Below are 22,900 nucleotides of genomic sequence, written 5' to 3' on the forward strand. Positions count from 1 at the left end.
GAATTATGTATTGTCATGATGTTATATTGGTAAGTACTTTTTACATTTCCTTGAAAAACAAACAAACAAACAAAAATGATTTACATTGATGCATCATTTGCAAATCAATCAAAACAAATCAATGATGACATGATGCCGGTTTTTATTTGTGACTGACACTGACAGTTTGATAACTACCTTTTGAATCAGTACTACCAGGTAGGTACTTTGAATTTGACTGCTAACTAACGAACATTACTATTTTACTGCTAGCTAGGTATAAAGTACAGAATTTTAGAAAAACTCTTTCGTGTGTGTGTTTTTTGTTTTGTTTTGTTTTGTTTTGTTTTAGCCTTTAAGGTTTCATTCTTCTGGCAAGTTCTAATAACGAGTGATCTAGACTATATGCCACCGAAGCTAAATTTATAAAACCACAGCTCACAGTCACAGCATGCAAGCAGCAACAGATCTAGCTTACATGTAACCGCAGAGGCGCCCTCTAGCTCTCCGACTACCTACGTTGTACGTTGTAGTATACGAGAGTGAATGGCATTCAAATAACACGCAGATGAGGAGTGAAGCAATAAGGACGTTTACAGACCTGATTTCAGCCACAGATTTCGGTGAGTTTTTGACGTAATTAAACAAAAAATCGCATACCGATGATTGAATGATTATCATAGATTACGATAATTCCTTGTAAGTTGTATTTTAGGTTTCCACGATTAATAAAGATATTCATGAAGGAGTCGCACAACCACACTGAAAAATGACAACGTCTGCGAAGGAATAGAGGTGCAGCCGCTGTCGCTACAGCGGCTGCGTGTAGCTAATGTAGGTCTAACCCCGCCCGGCGCGGGGCGCTGCAACAACCCTACTCGGTACATGTTGGGGTCGCTGCTGCGGTTAAGCTTGAGGCATTAGGTCATGCTCAAATCATGGACAGAAACAATGGTGTTTCTATCAAGAAGCCTGGCAGTCACTAGGTACTTCACTTTACATCTATATAATGCATCTACATGCATTGTCAATTTATATTCAAATATTCTGCAAATTGTTTTAATCGCATATATTCAACAATGTATTCCTTGTTACATATTATTGTTCTTATGTAATTTTTGTATTGTGGAAACTTTGAATAAACTTGAACTTGAACTTAAGCTAGTAAAAGTCGACAGTGCCAATTGAGCTCGAGCAGGCTGTGCCGTCACCTGTTGAGGTGTTGTTCTTTTGGATTGTGGAGCTCTCTGCCGGGTGGGCAATAGTTGTCTTATCGGCCTAGGTGCCGTCACCGTGGCCCGTGGCCCGTGGTATGGTTTATATTTAGCTGCGCTGGTGCCAGTCTGACCAAACGCTGTGAAAACAACTTCTGAAAAGCACAGCTCAGCGCTGCAGCGACTGGCTGCTGCATGCAGCATGCAGACGACATTGCAGTGCAGCGACAAAATACCTACACCAATACTTATGATGTGGGGCTATGATCCACGCCAAGTACGTGCTGCATCAATCTGTATTTATTGTCAGGCCCGCTCTTTCTTTGCTTAATCCTCCTCTTGTTTTTATGACTGAACCGGTAAAGAGATACTTTGACTCGTAAACAACAAGCATCAGGAATTTATGATGTACATAGGATGCGTGTCTTACCTGGTTATTTCCGGGTTGCTGCTGATGATGATTAACAACCAATACGTAGCATGGGGGACCAATAAAAACAAAAGAAAAGGCGTAGTCTGCATTTTAGGTGCTCAGTATCAATAATGATATATCGGATTCATTGAAATGTAAAACCTGAAGAGCATACAGTATATTACTAAATAAAAAGTCCTTATATGAATACAAATTAGAATATTCAAGTATTTGAACGGATGTGAAGATCCACAAAACAATAATGTATGTTCATTATTAAGAAAATGTTGAATGAAAATACCTTATTTAAGGCTATTTAGGAAGCACATGTTGTTCGACGATTTCGCCGGGAAATGGGAACTGAACATTCGCGCTGTGGGAATTCATGAAGTACAGTTGAAGTAATTTTGATATTTCATATCCACTTCACATTCAATTGCTACTACTAAAGCTCTAAACTGCATTTTATGTAGATGGTAAACACGAGTTCTGATGCGCTGAGAAAACCTGCTTTGGCAGTAGACACCTTCTCAAAGGTTGGTGTCTACCGGCGTCTCCCGTGTAAAATTGCGCAATATTGCATGTGGTAGATTCCGCACAAACATGCATTGCATAATGAAATGGCAAAGTGCCGAATATGATCGAACAGCTACGACATAACGGGACACCAATGTACGCATTCGTGTAACAACAATAGCAGCATAAATACAGCACAACAGTTATCACCAGTACGCAGGAAACAGAGAGTGAAGCCACTTCGATTCGATGATGGCTGCGATCAATCTGCGTCGCGCTGGCTTCACATCTCTTTCAACAAACTTTTTGCAACCTCGTCTTGCATTACTGACGAAATATCAGTGTGACATTAGACATGCCTCAGAGAAGGGCGGCGGCAAGAAGAAAAAATCACACCAAGTCCAAGATGGAGCGCCTGCTGGTGCTAGTACTGGTACTTCCCCAGCTGATCAGACGGGTTAGTATTCACTGTATAAAACTAGAACCTCTAGATTCAAGATGGTTTTCTCTCGTCCTTTTACTCCCCTTCCTATCCTTCCTAGTTTTTCTCTTCTTTCGAGAACAGTCCTACGCTACGAGCAATTTGCAGAGTGCAGTCTCTCTCAAAAGGGCCACTCAACACAAGCGTTCTTCTGTTTCGGGGGCCGGGGGGGGGGGGGGGGGGGGAGGTGGCTTCAAGGTTAACAGTTACTCCCCCCCCCCCCCCCCGTTTTGAATCTAAACTAAAGCACGGAATGTATGGAAGTTCCTGGGTGTTGAGACTTTTTTCGTGTTTTTTTTTTTTTTTTTCTTCTTCTTCTGAGCCACTCCCCCTCCGTTCCGCTGCCCATTTCTGGATTATTGAGAGTGTGATCCAAAAACACATGACAAAAGAATGCAATAAAAAGGAACCTGTTTATGGAGGGCGCGCAAGTGCCATCATCATCAGGCAGCTCTGGAAGGACTCGACAGATGGAGCTGATAATCTGTTCCACTGTTGTTGTGTTGTAATGTAGGCAGGACATTCCACATCGCCACAGGCAGATGACACTGATGGGGAAGACGCTACACTGGTAGAAAAGGATTTTGCAGCCTTCAGTATGGGGTTCTCATATTGAATGAGAGTTTTCAAGAATTTGATAGATGTACTTCTTGTAGGCCTGCTTAGTGTCCTTTTTTTTTTTTTTTTAACTTGCTAACTATTCAGTGTGGTTGCTCAAAATGCATTTGCTTGCTTCTCTTAATTGTACTCTACCAACAAAACGGTTCTGTTTTCACTGCGTAAGCAGTGAAGAGAATAAAAGCAAAAAAGAAGTTGCACTTGATGATGATGATTATCCATAACATTTATATAGCAAAGACTCCACAAGAGAGTTAGCAATTGAATGCCTGGTGTAAGATGTGATTCTTGAGTGAGGCTTTAAAAGTGCTCCAGTTTGCCAATTTCACAGAGAAAAGATGGGGAGGGGGAGTTCCATAGGCAAGGAACGATAGAGGAAAATGCCCGGTCTCGATATCCCTTGAGATATCATAATGGGCATCTGGAGAGTAAGGCCAGATGAATGAAGGCCAGGGCGGGAATGACGCCATTCGATTAGGGAAGACAGGTATCCTGGGGCCTGGTCATGAATGACTTTAACTGTGAGTAGTGGGATCTTGAAATCAATTCTGTTCTTCATTGTTGTTTAACCAAAGCCAATGCTCATCTCACAGAGGATGGCAAGTTGCTGAAGGATTTTCCAAATCCCAAGGGCATCCTGAACAAGTTGATCAGCCAAGGCACCAGTGATTCGCCGGCCAAGTTTCTGCGCTACCTCACCAACAATGACCCGTTCATGAAAAGGAGCACGCTGAAGCTCTCCTGGCCTGCAGAGCTGGAGTTCAAGGGTTATGGCCGCAAGAAGAAGGAAGCAGAGATCATGGCCACAGCCAGGGCCTGCCACACTTTAAAGGTACAGACACTCAAAGAAATTGTCACAGCTCATTCTGAAAATTTGATAGGCTACTATATTCCCTTTTCGAATGTCTGCCCTGAATGGTGCATGAGGCATAGTCTAATAAGGTTGTGTAGTTGTCCTAATGCTACATGACGTGTAGCTATATTCATAGAACAAATCTTCAAGGTTGATAGCCAAAGTTAACTGAACTTTGCCAAGAATTTTTTTTTTTTTCATCTGTAACTCTTATAGGAATTTCTTGTGGTAATATATTTTTTCTGTTATTATGAAAGAAAGAAGTAGATACATGCATATATATATATATATATATATATATATATATATATATATGTAATTATGCACCTAATATGATCTTTTATAAGATGTCATTATACATGTACTTTTGCCCTCAAAATCTTAAATTTTCATCCATTATTTCACCTAGGAATGTCCTGTCATAATATCATCTAATGAGAATGAGAGAAATTAATAACTCACAAATCACCTGACATGGTGGGAATGAAATGTGCTGATGTTGAGATAAAAATTCACCAATATATACCCTGGTAGTGCCATCCTGTCAAATATGACACACCTCTTGCAGTGTTAGTCTGTTCTAATTTCATTTGGTGTAGTGGATAGATATTGATCAGGAAATAATAATAATAATATATATATATATATTTTTTTTTTCTCAGTGCAGAAAGGGTAAAAGGTGAATCATAGGTCTATACGGTCGAAATGAGTAGACTTAAGTATTCTAAATGTAAATGAAAGGATATACGTACATATTTATTATTAATTGCTGATGAAGTAATTGTTTGAGAAATCACAAGCTTCCCCATCAACTGCACAGTGTGGTTGAATGTCGCTTGCTTAACCCGTTGAGGACGAGTCCCAAGTATACTCGGGCAGGTATCTATGGGAAATGCGTGTTGTAGCAAAATCAGTCTGTCTTCAATGGGTTAACTTGTGTCTGGCAAAAGAGGGCTACTTCTTTAACCCGTTGAGGATGGACTGATTTTGCTATATACAACACACATTTCCCATAGACACCTGCCCAAGTATACTCGGGACTCATCATCAACAGGTTGAGTGGTTAGTTAAACTTGAGCCCTTTATGTAGGCCCTATACAGTGTAGTTAAAAGTGTACAGATTTTCATCAAACAACTAGATATGAATGATCTAGATAGGACTGATAAGCAAATTAGCACTGAATGACACCAATTTGCTGTAGCCTGTGTATTATACATACCAACAATACTATTGTTTGTGTATTCCAGAATTGGGGGGTGGGGGGGGGGGGTGGGAGGTGTACATATTTGTAGAGCAGATATCGTTGAAATCAGTGGTTTAGCCAATGCATAAATATTTTGTGCAGTAAGGCATGTAGGAATTTTGTTTTAGGGGATATCCTTTGTTAACTTTTTCTCTTCCTGTTGCCATAGGAACAAGGCCTGCTGGATGAAAACAACAACCCACACCTTCCTGAGAAGGTTCTCTATGACAAGGAGAGCATCCGGAAGTTCCTGAGAGATCAGACCCAGCCAGACCTGCTCGAGTTTGACGAGACCGTCAAGGACGATCTTTGCAAACTCGTCCAGCATGTGAAGGTATATATGCAACAAACACAAATTAGGGGCTTGATTGATTGGCTACCATATACACTGTGAGTTTCTGGATGGTTTCACACAATCTTGTAGATTACAATGTGAATGTCAGGCATGCCAAATTTTGTCGCTATCACCACTGATGGCCGAGATCTTGTTGGGGGGGGGGGGGGGGAGTGGGGCATAATAAGCTCCCCCCCCCCCCTTTGGTTTTAGCATAGCCAAAAAAGCCCGGCCTTATTAGGGTTGAATATGCCAAAACCTCGGTCTTATTCAACATACTTTATTGATTGTATTATGAAAATAATTATTTTCATAATGAGTCAAATTGAATAGTATTTTTGTTTAAACTGTCAATTCTATATCTGCATCTATCTTATCCTGAGGATAAGTTGCATTCACTTGTTAATGTATGTGCATGAACTTCCCTTCAAGAAATGTGAATGTCAGATCATGTAAGATATCAAGTTGTGAGCTCTTCCCTACCCTGTCCCCAGGATAATGAAGCTGTTGCCGGGGAAACCGTGTTGTCGGAGAACCCGACGCCATTCTACTCCTCAATGATGCCAGAAGAGCCATATCCCCCCATCCGGGACGTGATCACGGACGAGCAGTACCAGCCGCTCTCCACCGCCAAAAGTGACCGGAAGAGTGGTGCCCTCCTACAGAAGTTGGTGAACAGGGGCAGCAAAGTGCCGAAAGAACTCCAGACAGTGATCAAGTCACTTCCCATCGCAGAAATGAGGTGTGGGAGCCATACTCTAAAACCGGAAATTTTTATGTGCATGTAAACTTTCCTAAATTTTGCAATAATAAGCCAATATTCGTGAATATAAAATACACACAATATTGTACAAATAACGCACAGGTCTGAGTGTTTCAGTCTGAATTGTGTGCATAAAGTAACTATTGAATGCTTAACCCATGATGCAAAGCCGAGTGGGTTTAGGTTAAATTCTGTAGTTACCGCATGCACGCTATTTCTACTGCGTGTCATCTGTTTTATAGAATGAGGGACAAATTTCTTGCCAGAAATCCATTTTTGTCCCCGCCGAACGAGTTCGAGCAGGGGACTATGAAACGGGCTCCGTACGTGTGTGTGTCCGTGTGTCCGTCCGTCCGTGTGTCCGTCCGTGTGTCCGTCCGTGTGTCCGTCCGTGTGTCCGTGTGTGCGTCCGTGTGTGATCAAAATCTTCAATTTGCTACTTCTCTGTCATTTATGAGCCAATTTTGATTCTGTTTGCTTTATATGATAGCACTACATGGGAGCTTTGAAACTTGTACACAGAATTTCAGTCGTGACCTTTGACCTTGACCTTTGACCTATATTGTACATTTTGCTACAAAATGCTACTCCTTCGCCATTTCTAACCCGATTTCGATTCCGTTTGCTTTATGTGATGGCACTAGGTGAGGGCTTCAAAACTTCTACACAGAATTTTGACCTTTGACTTCTTTGACCTTTGACCTTGATTTTTTGACCTATATTGTACATTTTGCTACAAAATGCTACTCCTTCGCCATTTCTAACCCGATTTCGATTCCGTTTGCTTTATGTGATAGCACTAGGTGAGGGCTTCAAAACTTCTACACAGAATTTTGACCTTTGACTTCTTTGACCTTTGACCTTGATTTTTGACCTATATTGTACATGTTGCTACGAAATGCTACTCCTTCGCCATTTTTAACCCGATTTCGATTCCGTTTGCTTTATATGATGGCACTAGTTGAGGGCTTCAAAACTTCTACACAGAATTTTGACCTTTGACTTCTTTGACCTTTGACCTTGATTTTTGACCTATATTGTGCATTTTGCTACAGAATGCTACTCCTTCGCCATTTCTAACCCGATTTCGATTCCGTTTGCTTTATGTGATAGCACTAGGTGAGGGCTTCAAAACTTCTACACAGAATTTTGACCTTTGTCTTCTTTGACCTTTGACCTTGATTTTTGACCTATTTTGTACATTGGCTACAAAATGCTACTCCTTCGCCATTTCTAACCCAATTTCGATTCCGTTTGCTTTATGTGATAGCACTAGGTGAGGGCTTCAAAACTTCTACACAGAATTTTGACCTTTGACTTCTTTGACCTTTGACCTTGATTTTTTACCTATATTGCACATTTTGTTACAAAATGCTACTTCCGGCGGGGACATATGTTACGCACCGCGTAATTTCTACTTTTCCTTGTTGGATCATGTTACCGGATGGCAAATTTTCTGGATGCATTTCCTTTTGGCTTGCTGTAGACAAATACCATGCATCCAGTACTTCAAAATCATGCATCCAGTAATTGCTGGATGCATGGCAAAAGTACTGGATGCATGGATTTCCAGCCAATGAAAAGGCCTCTTTGACTGAGTTTGTGAATGCTTGCTCAATATATTGAAAGCCGGTGCCTATGTGTGAAAGTTTCAAGATGTGCAAAACTTTTATGCTGCTACTGTTTCTGGTTGTACAGTACTTCCTAGTTGTGTGGTTTTCATTGGACTCACACCACTCTACCAGTAGTGTAACATCTTGGTAATTGTCTTCCTATTTTTTCCATAAGTTCTCTATATCAGAATAATATGCATTGAATATTGAGTCATGAGTTCTCCAGTGATATTTGCTGTCCAATAATTCTCAAAGGTGTTGATCACCCATGTTATATGTTCTAATGAATTGAACAAAACAAACTTTTATATGTATAAACATCTCATAATATTTGTCATTTGCGACAAGTTCTGATATAAAGCAAAGTCAAAGTACTTTTTTTCCTACCAAACAGCAAATATAAGCAAACCTCTATAACTTCTTGTCACTGTACTTTGAAAGTCATTTTCAAGGAAGAATTTTTTGTATTCTTTTGATGTTATTATTTTCATTGTTTTATTTCCAAATAAATTAACAGTGCTGCCATGTGGTATCTGCAAGATCACATAAACCAACAACACTCCATTTCTGCAGAAATTTGCGTCAAGTGATCATGAAATTTCCCCAGTCTAGCCCAATGTGCAACTTTCTTATGTCTGTCCCTGATTGTCATAAGATTTTGGCTAGTTTATGACCACTATTTCACTCTTGTAAGATTTTGTAAGATTTTATTGACTCTATCGACTCCCTCTCGGGGTATGAGAGTACAAACATATTTACAATATATGAATACAAAAATATAAGTGATAATGTACATGTACATGTGAAAATAACAGATATAAATAAATATGTTTACAAAACAAGGCGTAAAGGATGTTTAACTACTCTACCACTACGTGTACAAACATTCACATCTACTTTACTTTCTACAAAACTACTGTCTTTCTTCTTTGGTATTGAAGAGAACTGAAACATAATAATTCTGACAAATTTGGCTAGTTTTTTCAAATGGCAAGCATTAGTTGAAATGAATAATTTGGCCATATGTAATGCACTTGGTCTACTGGCTCTCAAGCTACTTGGTAAATACAATAGTCTCTCTTTGTTGATTGAAAGGCAAGGGTAAAGGGGCTCAGATTTGTGTGTTGATCAGGATACATGATTTTCTTCATATTATGCGTTTATATGTACAGAAATTGAGCAGGATGTAAAACGTGAATGTGAGACTGTTATCAATTTTGCGCCTATCCACCAGGGACGAGATAGTGTCAATCATCGACGAAAACCAGGTGACAGTCCTGTGCGGGGAGACTGGATGTGGGAAGACCACCCAAGTGCCGCAATTCATCCTGGACGATTGGATCCAACGAGCGGTGGGCTCTCGCTGCAATGTTGTCACGACTCAGGTATCCTCCAAAGTTCATTCCTTGCTCTGATCAACTTCATTTGAGAGGCATTAAAAAAAACAACAAACAAACAAACAAACTTCAGAAGCACTGTGAGAGCGCAGACCTCCGCCAAGCATGCAGCTCATTTCCACCACTGATCTTGTTCTTCCATAGAGATCAGTGATTTCCACCCATGCGTATGCATGCTGAAAATTGCCCGATTTCCCAATATAGAAGCTTTTTGTTACATCATAAACTCCCAGCTGCCCAACGCCTCGCGCTAGCAGAAACTAGAGCATGCACATCAGTGCGCATATGCAAACCTAAAAAAATGTGCTGTGCCTTGTGTTAGCAGAAACTAGAGCATGCACTTTGGTGTGCATATGCCAACCTCAAAAAATGCACAGCTTGCACTCCCAAGTTCATTGACCCTACCTACCAAAATATTGAAAATCCTTCATAAGATCCATAAAAATTCCTGAAACACTACCAAAATTTAATCATCTGTCCCTTGTGTTATTCTCAAACTTTCCTGTAAGTTTCATCCAAATCCTTTCACAACTTTTTGAGTTATTTTGCACACAGACAAACAAACAAAAAAATATACTAACAAACAAACCAACACCGATGAAAACATAGCCTCCTTCCTTGATGGAGGTGAAAATCAGTGGTATTCCATTTGTGTCCACTAGGTGGGCATCGGTAAGGACTCTTCATAAAGGTGATGGACAGGTATCCTCCATGCTTTTTGTGCAGCTATATTCATCATCTATATGTGTTCCATTCTCGATTTAATGCCCCCAAATATCAACGTTATCATCTTAGATCTACTCTTGTTCATTCGTCTGCCGCCGTGATGTGGACCGTGGTTTTACGGTACAGCCACCTGTGTTGTAACATTCAGCAGGATTATAAAATGAAAATCTGTGTGTTGGATGAAATACATTTCCATCAAATCTCAAGTTTGTATATCGATTGACTCTTGAGGTGTCTATCAGCCCTCACCTTCAGCTTGGCCTATTCGGTGAGAGCTGATAGACACCTCGCAGATCACCTTGGCGATGTTAGTTTGTACCATCGCCCTCGAAGTCAATGATTATTTGCTTATTAACCTGTTGAGGATGAGCTGATTTTAAAAGCTATAACACTCATTTCCCATAGACACCTGCCTGGGTATACTCGTGACTAGTCTTCAACGAGTTAAAGGGACTGTACAGTACTGGTTGAGGTGCTAAGGATTCAGCTTGTAACGTTTTGCAAGATATCTAGAAACTATTCTATGAAATGTTAAAGAGCATACAATACTAAGGGGAATCAAAAGTTTATTTGATGAAAATCAGTTTTGAAATGACTGAGATTTCTAAAAACAACATAAAACAAAGAGATCCTAGTAAAAGTCGTGACCTGTCAATTTTATTTGGATCGCTTTTTTGGATGTCTTCAGACATTTCAAGGCCAATTTTCATCTAATAAAGACCGAATCCTTCTTGAAATTACATGCTCTTTCATATTTCATAAGAGGTTTCTCATTATCTTGCCAAAAAAAAATGTTATAAATCTGAATCCTCACCTCAATCAGTACTGAACAGTCCCTTTAAACTTGTGCTTCACTCACTTTGCAATCAAACTCTGTGTTTGCCCCTCCTCCAAATCCTCTCTCCCATCTCTAAGCCAAGGAGGGTGAGTGTCATATCTACTGCCAAGAGGATCGCCCTGGAGAGAGGGGAAAGAATGAGGGAGACGACTGGCTACCAGATTCGGCTGGACCGCATGACGCCAGAGAATCATGGATGTATGCTGTTCTGTACCACGGGGATCCTCCTCCAGAAACTGAGGCAAAATCCTGATCTCAGGGGTGAGAAAACTTTTGGTTATTTCAATATTTTCACCCATCAAGTCCAGAAACCATATATACATGTATTTGTTTGGGTGCTGTGTAAAACAGTAAACTCTTTACTATTCACTTTTTATGCCTCCGCCACGAAGTGGTGCCGGAGGGATTATGTGTTCGGGTTGTCCGTACGTCCTTCCGTCCGTCCGTAATGAATTTTGTGGACAGGGTAACTATCAAAACCTTTTGAGGTATCCTAATGAAACTTGGCATGTATATGTATTAGGGGGTGAAGTTGTGCCTATCAACTTTTGGGTGCACATGCTCAAGGTCGAAGGTCAAAAAGTCAAGGTCAAAAACATAAAATTTCACTATTTCCACCATATCTATGCAATGCCTGAAGATATTTTCTTGAAAATTAGTGTATACATGTATTACCCAATTAAGATTCTCAGGTGAAAGTTTGGGTCATGAGGTCAAAGGTCAAAGGTCAAAAGGTCAAGTAAAAATATTAAAACTTGACCTTTTTTCTCTGTACCTTGGAAATTGTTCAAGGTATCTTCATTTAACATAGTTATACATGTACTGACTGGCAGTGATTATCTAGAGAATGTAGGGTTCATGGGGTCAGAGGTCAGGGGTCAAAGGTCAAGGGCAACACTTCAAAATTTTACTATTTCCGTCATGTTTATGCAATGCCAGCAGGATTATTTTTTTTTTTTACGCTTGGTGTATGCATGTATAACCTAATAGAGATTCTCTGGAAAGTTTTTTTTCTCTTTTGTTTTTGTCTCAAAGGTCAAAGATCAAGTGAAAGTGCTGAACTAAGTTTTTCCTCCATATCTCGGAAGTGGCTCAAGTTGTCTTGAAACGTACTACATATTTATGCATGTTCTGCCTGACAGTGATTATCTTATGAATTTTAGGGTCAAAGGCCAGATGAAAATGGTAACAATTTACTATTCAATACAGAAATTGCACTTTTTCTCCATACCTTGAAAATTACTCAATGCATAAACATATGAATGGGTCAAAGTCAAGTTAAATTCCTTAAATCCCAAATACATGCTCTCCTATTCATCCAGTTAAACCTAGGTCAAGGAAGGTGAACATTTAACACATTTGTGACAAACTTGTCATTTTAATATTTTTGCCAATTTTGTGAAAATGTAATCACACATTGTCCACATGTACTATCTAGACCTATTAGGAGAATCATGCATTATGGCGGAGGCATACCAGTCGCCATAGCGACATTTCTATTTTTTTTTTGCATTAAGGAGGGAGAGTAAGAATTATCTTGAAATTGAGGCCTTCATAGTTCACATGATTATATCTGTTTGTTGGGTTTGCAGTGGATGACTTGAGATTGCAAGAAAAAAAAAGTAGTAATGTTTAGAGGGATCCATGTTTTCAGCAGTCAAACTGATTGGATCTGAGGCTGTGGATCATAAGATACAGAGGTTTCACTTCCTACTGGTCATGTGACTACCCCCTTTGCAGGAGTCAGCCACGTGATCATTGATGAGGCTCACGAGAGGGACATCAACATCGACTTCCTCCTCATCCTCCTTCGAGACGTCCTGAAGCGGAACGAGAGGATCAAGCTGGTGCTCATGAGCGCCTCCATCAACCCCACCCTCTTCTCTAAGTATTTTGACAAGTGAGTTCCGTACCATGCCTTGATGTCTGTACTTTGATATGATTTGATTTGATTTGATTGACTGGATTTAATATTTCTGTATAGTAAAAATCAATGCAGTCTTCTTGTGCTGTATGATGCAATACAATAGGGTGGGTGAGGGGTTATAGCCTTATAGGTTGATATCTAACATCGGGTCCAGTTCAGAGCAGCATCACTTGCTTGAGCAAGTTCGTCAATCCCACCTGGGAACTTTCGCAGGTGGTAGTCTTCAAAGATGTGATGCAGGGTTTGGTCAGGATGGCTGCAGTCACACGCCAGGCTAGCCGAGAACCCTTTATTTGTGTAGACAGTGGCCTGTCCTTGCACAGAGGGTTCGGATGCGGTTTAGAGTGAGCCACTGTTTCCGAAGGAGGTTGAAGCCCTCTGGCTTTGCTGCAGTCAAAATTAGTGTAGCTACCATCTGTCTATAGAATGACCACCTGCCCTAAGTGATCCATATGTGAATGGTAATCTATTACAAAAGGCTTTGTCAAATAAAGTATTTTTTGTTTGGAAAATACTTCAGATATAAACACAAAGGGGAAGGTGCAAGAGGTGACAGTGGCCATTAGATCTTTGTTATTCATTGTACGTTTAAATGAGTTTATATAATTATGTCATGTGTAATACTGAAAGAATGGCCAAAAGCAATAAAATGGCCACCCTCTCATGAGTTACCCAAAACTTTACTGAAATGAACAGAGGAACTCGTTTTTTAATTGGATGAGATTTTGTAAAAGCGTGATGGATCCAGCAAAACAAATCTTTGCACTAACATGAAATCATCTTCTTTTACTGTGACTACCTGGATGAAATTTTGAATGATGAATCATTCAGTCTTCAATGATAGCAACCATATCATATGCAGACCATTTTTCAGGAGAAACACAGTGACAATATTACCCTCAATTCCAGTCAGTATGGCATACATGTAGTTACTGCATCACGAATCTGTAGAACATGATCAAAGGTAAAACCTAGTTCTGGGAAGGGCTCAGAATTCATCCTTCACCATTTAGAACTTGCTATCAGTATGTATCAAAAGGGTCCACCAAAAAAACTTGTACGCCAATATGATTTGGTAGGATAATGAGTCGTACGGGAGTATTTTGAGATCCAGTGTGATCATTGGACACAACTTTATCTTAGAATGAATGATCTAGCATCCTCCCCGTTCAGTAGTGGGTAGGTAGGACGCTACATGATGATTGATCATGCTTTTTTGTGACTATTTCCCAACAAGCTGTATGTGATTTACTCTTACTTGAAAAATTGATGGATGCTGCTATGGCCCAATTTGTAATGAGTTATGCCGAAACCGTGATTTGATATGCTTTGAAATTGCAATACTTTTGGCATTGAGTTTTACATAATATTTCAAATTTTCCTCACAATCCAACTGAGTCATGTTATTGCAGCTTAATTTCATACATTTCTTATGCATTTGTGTCCATTTCAGGGGAAAAATCAACAGTTTCTGCAGGTATACCAAAAGTATGATTCACCTTTAAAGTGTTCGCTTTTCTCATTCATTCAACCAGTGCCCCTGTGATCAACGTGCCTGGCTTCATGCACCCAGTGAAGGAATTCTTCCTCCCCGAGACTCTGGCAGAGCTGGGCATCAACCCCAGCACCCACAAGAGTCCAATTTTCCAGGCAGAGCGAGCCAATCAGGAGAAGACGAGGATAACAAGGGGGAAGAAGTTGACTGGCAAGGCCCCGCCCACAAACGTCGATCTGGTGGTCGACGTCATCAAGGCCATCGACCAAAAAAAGCCTCCCGTGAGTGCATAGAAAATATTTCATGTAATGCAATCCTTTTATAAGTTGAAGCAGGAATATCTTATCTTGCCAAGCTTATTCATCCCACTCAGGTGTAGTAATGTGCCCCAGTTCAAGAGGAAGGCCATAAGTGAAACAAAATTTATTGTGGGATTAGGTCATCTCTATTCATTGACAATTAGATTTCTCACATCTGTGCCAGTTGGAGATAAGCAAATGGAAGGATGTAGACATATATGAATGAAATGCTCCCTGTGATTCCTTGTTTCATATTTAATAATGTAGCAATTAACTTAAAAAACATATCAAAACAAAACAAAACAACAGCAACAACAAACAAACAAAACAAAACAAAAAATAAAACTATTTTTTTTGACAGGAAGAGGCTTTTTAGGGAGAATCTTGGGATCAAGAGGTAATCTATTTCAAATCTGAGAGCTGCAGCAGTGATCAGTTTTGTTGTAAAGTTTGATGAGAAATTTATAAACTTTTGAACAGAAGATTCTGCATTTTAATCCTACCCTCAAAATACATCCTAGGTCAAGATGTTTTAGCCACAATGTCCACATCTGTCCTAGTGTATAAATGGGTGCCAGCTAGGCAATGCTGTGATAATAGTATTTTTGTTTTTGTTTGGGGGGGGGGGGTAGGGGTAATGTAAGAGGACAATGTCTCAGAATGAAGAGTACAGCTGTGGATACTAGGTCTGTATTATCACAATGTTTTTTGCTGACCGTGTGCACTTTTTGACAGGGCGCCATCTTGTGCTTCCTCCCAAGCTGGCAGGACATCCGAAGTGTGAACGACAAATTGAAAGCTGACTGGGGAAAGGTGAGATCCCACAGGACAGATTTTTTGACACTCCCATAAATCACCGACTGTTTTAAATTATGTGCAGTTTTATTTGTTTATTTTATTCATGTTTTGTTTAACAATATTGGGCTGGCACATTCAGTTTGATAACTGCTTTACAATGGCTCCCTGTATGTAGACCGATCTGACCTGGAAGTAAAATTTGCCATTGCTGCGGAGTCCTATTCACTCATGCATATGAGAATGCGTGATATACATGGCACCTGGTTTGTCATGCATTCAGCGTATGCATGCACAACTGGGACATTGCAATTTAAAGGGAACGCAAACCCAAAGAGTAATGTGGATTGAGTGAAAGCAGCAACATTAGTAGAACACATCAGTGAAAGTTTGAAGAAAATCGGACAATCGATGCAAAAGTTATGAATTTTTAAAGTTTTGGTGTTGGAACCGCTGGATGAGGAGACTACTAGAGGTTATGACGTATGAGTGGACAACAGTACAAAGAAACTATAAAGAAAATTCAACAAAAATTCACTTTTCTAGCATTTTGAAAGAGCACTTGACTAGCCGCTTTTAGAAAGCAGGGAGAATAATTGCTACCCTTAACATATGTCAGTATCAAGACGATGGAATTTGTAATTTTCATGAAAAATGAATTTTTGTGGAATTTTCTTTATATTTTCTTTATATTGTTGTCCACTCATACGTCATAAGCTCTAGTAGTCTCTTCATCCAGCGGTTCCAACACCAAAACTTTAAAAATTCATAACTTTTGCATCGATTGTCCGATTTTCTTCAAACTTTCACTGATGTGTTCTACTAATGTTGCTGCTTTCACTCAATCCACATTGCTCTTAGGGTTTGCGTTCCCTTTAATGGCAGGTGTTTTGTCACATCAGATCGGTCTATACACTTACAGATAAGATGACAAGCAGTGATATGATAAGAACAAGTACAAAGACATTACATGAGAAAAAAAATAGAATAAAGTGAACTATGTATGTGCATCAGACGTAGAACAGAATTTGGAAAGAGGAGAGTGATAATGAAAAAGTGAAAAGACTGGAAGTGTTTGATTCGTAGAAATATGCAAAGCATATTAATACTTTGTGTTATTACATCTTTGAAGGTACAGAAAATTCTTTTTACAATCATTTCCCATGATGCTCATCCTTGTAAAGTGATTAAATACAGAAGCACTACAAATTTATAGAACTTAGGCTATCAAATCCTTCTGAAATAAGCTTATTGATTTTGTTGTTGTTGTTAATAAATATTTGAATGGAAATGAAGACCAACTTGCAGTCGATTATTTCCTTGCACACAGAGTGACAAGTATGTAATCTACCCAGTGCACTCAAACATCACGATGGATAACCAGCAAGCCATGTTTGATATGTAAGTACTCAACAAAGTAGATTCTGCCTTAAATATCATTTTCCATTTACCTTTTCTGTACTTCGTGTTGACTTAACCAATCAATATACGTGTTTATTGTCCCCGCCGAACGAGTTCGAGCAGGGGACTATGAAACGGGCTCCGTACGTGTGTGTGTCCGTCCGTCCGTCCGTGCGTCCGTCCGTGCGTCCGTCCGTGCGTCCGTGTGTCCGTGTGTGCGTCCGTGTGTGATCAAAATCTTCAATTTGCTACTTCTCTGTCATTTATGAGCCAATTTTGATTCTGTTTGCTTTATATGATAGCACTACATGGGAGCTTTGAAACTTCTACACAGAATTTCAGTCGTGACCTTTGACCTTGACCTTTGACCTATATTGTACATTTTGCTACAAAATGCTACTCCTTCACCATTTCTAACCCGATTTCGATTCCGTTTGCTTTATATGATGGCACTAGGTGAGGGCTTCAAAACTTCTACACAGAATTTTGACCTTTGACGTCTTTGATCTTTGACCTTGATTTTTTACCTATATTGTACATTTTGCTACAAAATGCTACTCCTTCGCCATTTCTAACCCGATTTCGATTCCGTTTGCTTTATGTGATGGCACTAGGTGAGGGCTTCAAAACTTCTACACAGAATTTTGACCTTTGCCTTCTTTGACCTTTGACCTTGATTTTTGACCTATATTGTACATTTTGCTACAATATGCTACTCCTTTGCCATTTCTAACCCGATTTCGATTCCGTTTGCTTTATGTGGTGGCACTAGGTGAGGGCTTCAAACCTTCTACATAGAATTTTGACCTTTGACTTCTTTGACCTTTGACCTTGATTTTTGACCTATATTGTACATTTTGCTGCAAAATGCTACTCCTTCGCCATTTCTAACCCGATTTCGATTCCGTTTGCTTTATGTGATGGCACTAGGTGAGGGCTTCAAAACGTTACACAGAATTTTGACCTTTGCCTTCTTTGACCTTTGACCTTGATTTTTGACCTACATTTTGCTACAAAATGCTACTCCTTCGCCATTTCTAACCCGATTTCGATTCCGTTTGCTTTATGTGATGGCACTAGGTGAGGGCTTCAAAACTTCTACACAGAATTTTGACCTTTGCCTTCTTTGACCTTTGACCTTGATTTTTGACCTGTATTGTACATTGGCTACAAAATGCTACTCCTTCGCCATTTCTAACCTGATTTCGATTCCGTTTGCTTTATGTGATGGCACTAGGTGAGGGCTTCAAAACGTTACACAGAATTTTGACCTTTGCCTTCTTTGACCTTTGACCTTGATTTTTGACCTGTATTGTACATTGGCTATAAAATGCTACTCCTTTGCCATTTCTAACCCGATTTCGATTCCGTTTACTTTATGTGATGGCACTAGGTGAGGGCTTCAAAACTTTTACACAGAATTTTGACCTTTGACTTCTTTGACCTTTGACCTTGATTTTTTACCTATATTGCACATTTTGCTACAAAATGCTACTTCCGGCGGGGACATATATTACGCACCGTGTAATTTCTACTTTTCCTTGTTAGTGTGTATGAATGAATTTAATTAATATTGTGTCAATGAAAGTGGATTTTTTTTTTTCTGGCTTTACTTTTCACAACATAATCCTTCTTACAGAAATATAGGATCTTTTAAGGACATAGTAAACCTTACGATAAGGAAGTGTTAAGGCAACAGACTTTGTTCAATGTGTATTCTTGTCATGCATTCATTGCAATACGTATATGGGTTAATTTCTGTTGAATGACTTGAGATACATTCTTTTTAAACAGGCTCTGGCTTTCATTAAATTGTACCTGTTACACTTTGTAAACATTTTATACTGTATTTCTAAACAATTTTATTACTGAATTAGTGTATGAATTGAATGAATCAGATTCATTAATCTAATGATTGTATCTCTAAATATTTCTTTTTAAACATTATTTTTTTTTACCTCTCCTTTCATTAACAACATTATTTGCTTGGGCTAATCCAGTCACACCTTAGAACAGCAGGTAGCTGTTTTGTCTTTCATGTTCTCCACCCTTTTATTTATTATTATTTATCTTAATCCGGCTAGCCCTCCAGAAGGGGTGAGAAAGGTTGTCCTGGCAACCAACATCGCAGAGACGTCTATCACCATCGGGGACGTCGTTTACGTGGTGGATCCTGGCAACCACAAAGAGGAGAGGTTCAGTGCAGAGTATGGGGTGAGACATGGCCAATCAATTTTCAGTGTTTTGACTGTCGGTGAAAAGTAGCATAACCCTGCAATTTCTTGTCGCTGAGACCTGAAGCCAAAGAAGAAACCATGAGCACTTTAAAAACAAAAACAAATAATTAAACAAAAACAAAAATAAATAAGTTTTCTTTTTATGCTGATACTCTCTGTGGAAACAAGCGTGTGTTCGATCTGTATTGTTATAAACATCATGGGGAAAAGAAGGAACTAGCCTGGGATTTGGACCTGTGTCACCTACATCTCACTGGAGAGTGCCATGCCACTACTGAGCTGAAGCCTGTTCAAATACCAAGTACCCAATGCTTCACCCCTCTTTCATATCTCATTGGTCTTATTCATATTTCATTATCCTCCAGTTAGGCAAGTTATAAGGATGGTTTTTAAAAAGGAGGAAGGTCTGACATTTAACCCGTTGAGGATGAGTCCTGAGTATACTTGGGCAGGTGTCTGGGAAATGCGTGTTGTAGCAAAATCAGTCGGTCCTCAACGGGTTGATGTTATCTTGCTTAAGTGAAGAGCTGCTGCCAACTCTATAAGGCATAGAAGGAGATCCTGTGGAAATACTTGAACCCTTTCTATGCCAGAGATTTGGACAGTGTGTAGAATGTTATGAGGTTTTTCTGTGCTTATCAGCACTCACAGCACCCAGGTTAATCTGTTGACTCTTTGTAGCCGTAAAAGTCTTTGAATTTTTATTTCTAGTGAGGTGATACACTTTTAGCCAAAATTGAAGTCGGATTACATTTGCATTCTGACGTATTTGCTGATGACTTTGATAAAGGATGCTATGAACCAGAATTGAACCAAAATTGGAGCCGACTGCCTTTTCTGCACCATTAAACTATAGCGAATTGGTGACTAGCATTCAATGCATATGTAGTGTGGACATAAGCTTTGGCATGCATTTTCCTTTGCGAATCTTGGCTCTTTGCAAAATTCGTGGAAGTTTCATGCTCATAAAAATTTCTGGTTTTACAGTATTCTTCTATTCAACAGAATCACTGTTAACCCTACAGTGTGGAACATATCTCCTAGATCAAGCCATGAAGGTCTTAGTGTCTTCTTACGTTCATGGGGGGGGGGGGGGGGGGGTGCTTTTGGCGAGGGTTAGCCACTTGACCCTGTCCACCAACTTTATGTACTTTCAGGCAAATGTTGCCAGAGTTTGTAAGGCTCAGACTATTGTAAGGTTGTAGATTGTCAGAAGGGCGTGGTCTTGGATGACCCGCTTATGGCTTTAACCCCATACAGAGTGCAAATGGAGTGTTTTATTAGTCTGTGGTTGTGGTAATTGAAGTCCTTTTCCTCCTCTCCCTCCTCCCCCTCTTCTTTTTTCCTCCTCCTCCTCTTCCTCCTCCTCCTCCTCTTCCTCCTCCTCTTCCTCCTCCTCTTCCTCCTCCTCTTCCTCTTCTTCCTCTTCTTCCTCCTCTTCTTCTTCCTTCTCATCCTCCTTGCCCTCCTCCACCTCTTCTTTCCCACCCTCCTGCGCTTCTTCCTTTTCATCTTCCTCCTCTTTCTCTTCCCCCCATCTGCCCCTCAGGTGTCCTGTTTGGACCTCCACTGGGCTTCCAGGGCCAACATTAGGCAGAGAAAGGGACGGGCAGGGCGCCGCCAGCCTGGAGAATGTTTTCATCTCTTTGACAGAGATGTCTTCAACCGGATGAGTGAGTATGGAGTTAATAATATTTTCTTCCAATTAATTTCTTATTATGCCCATCGTAGGGCAAATGTATTTATGCATACATGCTACTTGCTACACACAAATACAAATAGAGTTGTTCACCAGCACACGATGTGAATAGCAAATTTTATGGAGTGAATATCATACCAATTTCTTACTATTTTTTTTTTCACAAAATAACACTTGTATGAAGTTTGTAATTTATGGAAATTCAACTCTGCATAGGAATAAGTAGTACTTGGAAATCTGTTTATTCTGAATATTCAGATGTGAATCGATTGTATTTCCATTGGATGTCAGAAAGAATGTTAATCTGAATTTAATTAGTACATCAATGTAATGGTACAACCAGATGAGATTATATCTGGAGGAAAAGTATATCTTAGATGATATCTCATAGATGAGGGATCTTGTCTTTTATAAGAGGCCTGAAATTAGTGCAAATTTTGATATTTGTAGTTACCATGGCAACAACTTCATTGTTTTCAGTGACTTGGGTTACTGCCCAATATTGTTTTTGCTGGAATAAAAAGAATTGCAAGGTGCAATTGATGTAAAATATTTTTTGCGTCAGGTCATAGACTGAAATCTTTACATTGGTTGTAACACTAGCTGATAAAAAAACCCACAAAAGCAATCAAAAGATCTTCTTTGCAAATGTAAATCATCTGAATGGAATTGTTATGCCCCACATTCATATGTTACCTCATCAATTCACATCTGTTTGTTTTGTTTGATTGTGTTTTAGGTGAGTATCAAGTACCGGAGATGTTGCGCATTCCCTTGGAGCACATTGTGGTGCAAGCCAAGGTCCACAATGACTCGCTGTCAGCCGCTGAGTTTCTCTCCCATGCCCTTGAGACACCCCCTCCTGAAGCAGGTGAGGAGGAAAAATCCATCTAGGGCTCACAGAGATGCAGATTCTTAATTTTTTGCAGTACAGTGCTCGCTCATTAATCAGGAACTGCTTTAGGGGAAACGCTGCTTAAGTGCAACATAACTTGATGTAACAAATTTCTATGTTATTTCCACTGCTTAATCAGAACCACGAACCGCTTTATTGCGACAAATCTAGCTGAAACACTTCCATTGTTCATCATTAATGTCTAAATATAATGAGTAAATCCTTAGAAAAAATTGCAGGGATATCATTTCCATACAAGAATAATTATTTTCTCACCAGTTCCTGATAGAAAAACTTGTCTCCCGAACTCTCCTGATTAAGTGGTGAGCACTGTATTTTGTTCTGATTTTTTTTTTGAACCAAAAACACTGCAGGTTTCATGGAAAATACTGTTTATCTCAAGTCATATTACTACATGTGTCTATTGACAAAAAGAAAAAAGAAAAAAGAAAAACAATCCATCCACGGCTCACAGAAATGCCAATTATTACTTTTCTTGGCAGTAAAATGCTGTATCTCCCAAATCATATTACTAATATGTTTATTGCAGGAAAGGAAAAAATACAGTTTTCCACCGAAAACATACCTTTTCGGCTGTAAGAATACTGCAATTCTGTTTAAAATGTTGGAATTCTGGGTTTAGATGTGAAGGCCTCACGAGTTGATTTATACAAAGGCCAAATTTTATTTTGATACCAGATTTTGAGTTGTGAAGCTTAATGCACATTGTATGCATTGTATGTGGTGTATATATCTTCATCCAAAGTGGAATAAATAAACAAACTGTGCTTGCTCTGTCTTATCATTCTCTTTCTGCATTATATTTGGGAATCTATTTGAGTCCAGATCATTGGCTGTATTCATACCAGAATTAGATTTAATTACAGATGGTCTTTCATGATTAGACTCCAAGTTGTGTTTTACAATTTTCAGTATTATTATCTTCTCTCTCACACTATCTCTCTCTCTCTCTATCTATCTCTGTGATATTGTCGTGGCGATGACTACAGTTTCGGCTGCTGTGGATCTACTCCAGGACCTTGATATTATGGATAACGATGAACACCTGACACCTCTTGGCCAGAAGGTGGCGTGCTTCGCCTGCGACCCTAGGATTGCCAAGGCTCTTATTTTCTCTGCCATTTTCAGGTCCGAGTCCTTGAA

The 22,900-nt window shown here is 39.6% G+C and overlaps 1 protein-coding gene across 1 annotated transcript in view; it reads left to right on the top strand.

The window, feature by feature from the left end:
* Positions 1-2,476: 2,476 nt before the first annotated feature.
* The window catches only part of LOC140237830 (ATP-dependent RNA helicase DHX30-like), a 30,939-nt gene continuing 10,515 nt past the window's right edge, over positions 2,477-22,900 (top strand). The window contains exons 1-15 of the mRNA XM_072317760.1: positions 2,477-2,578; positions 3,117-3,198; positions 3,796-4,052; positions 5,487-5,651; positions 6,146-6,393; positions 9,262-9,412; positions 11,066-11,249; positions 12,729-12,888; positions 14,451-14,691; positions 15,445-15,522; positions 16,835-16,905; positions 18,990-19,119; positions 20,692-20,815; positions 21,581-21,712; positions 22,747-22,885. Of these exons, the coding sequence (XP_072173861.1) occupies positions 2,477-2,578; positions 3,117-3,198; positions 3,796-4,052; positions 5,487-5,651; positions 6,146-6,393; positions 9,262-9,412; positions 11,066-11,249; positions 12,729-12,888; positions 14,451-14,691; positions 15,445-15,522; positions 16,835-16,905; positions 18,990-19,119; positions 20,692-20,815; positions 21,581-21,712; positions 22,747-22,885 (2,264 nt within the window). The remainder of the gene's footprint in view (positions 2,579-3,116; positions 3,199-3,795; positions 4,053-5,486; positions 5,652-6,145; positions 6,394-9,261; positions 9,413-11,065; positions 11,250-12,728; positions 12,889-14,450; positions 14,692-15,444; positions 15,523-16,834; positions 16,906-18,989; positions 19,120-20,691; positions 20,816-21,580; positions 21,713-22,746; positions 22,886-22,900) is intronic.

Source organism: Diadema setosum, chromosome 14 (assembly GCF_964275005.1).
Source record: "Diadema setosum chromosome 14, eeDiaSeto1, whole genome shotgun sequence".
NCBI lineage: Eukaryota > Metazoa > Echinodermata > Echinoidea > Diadematoida > Diadematidae > Diadema > Diadema setosum.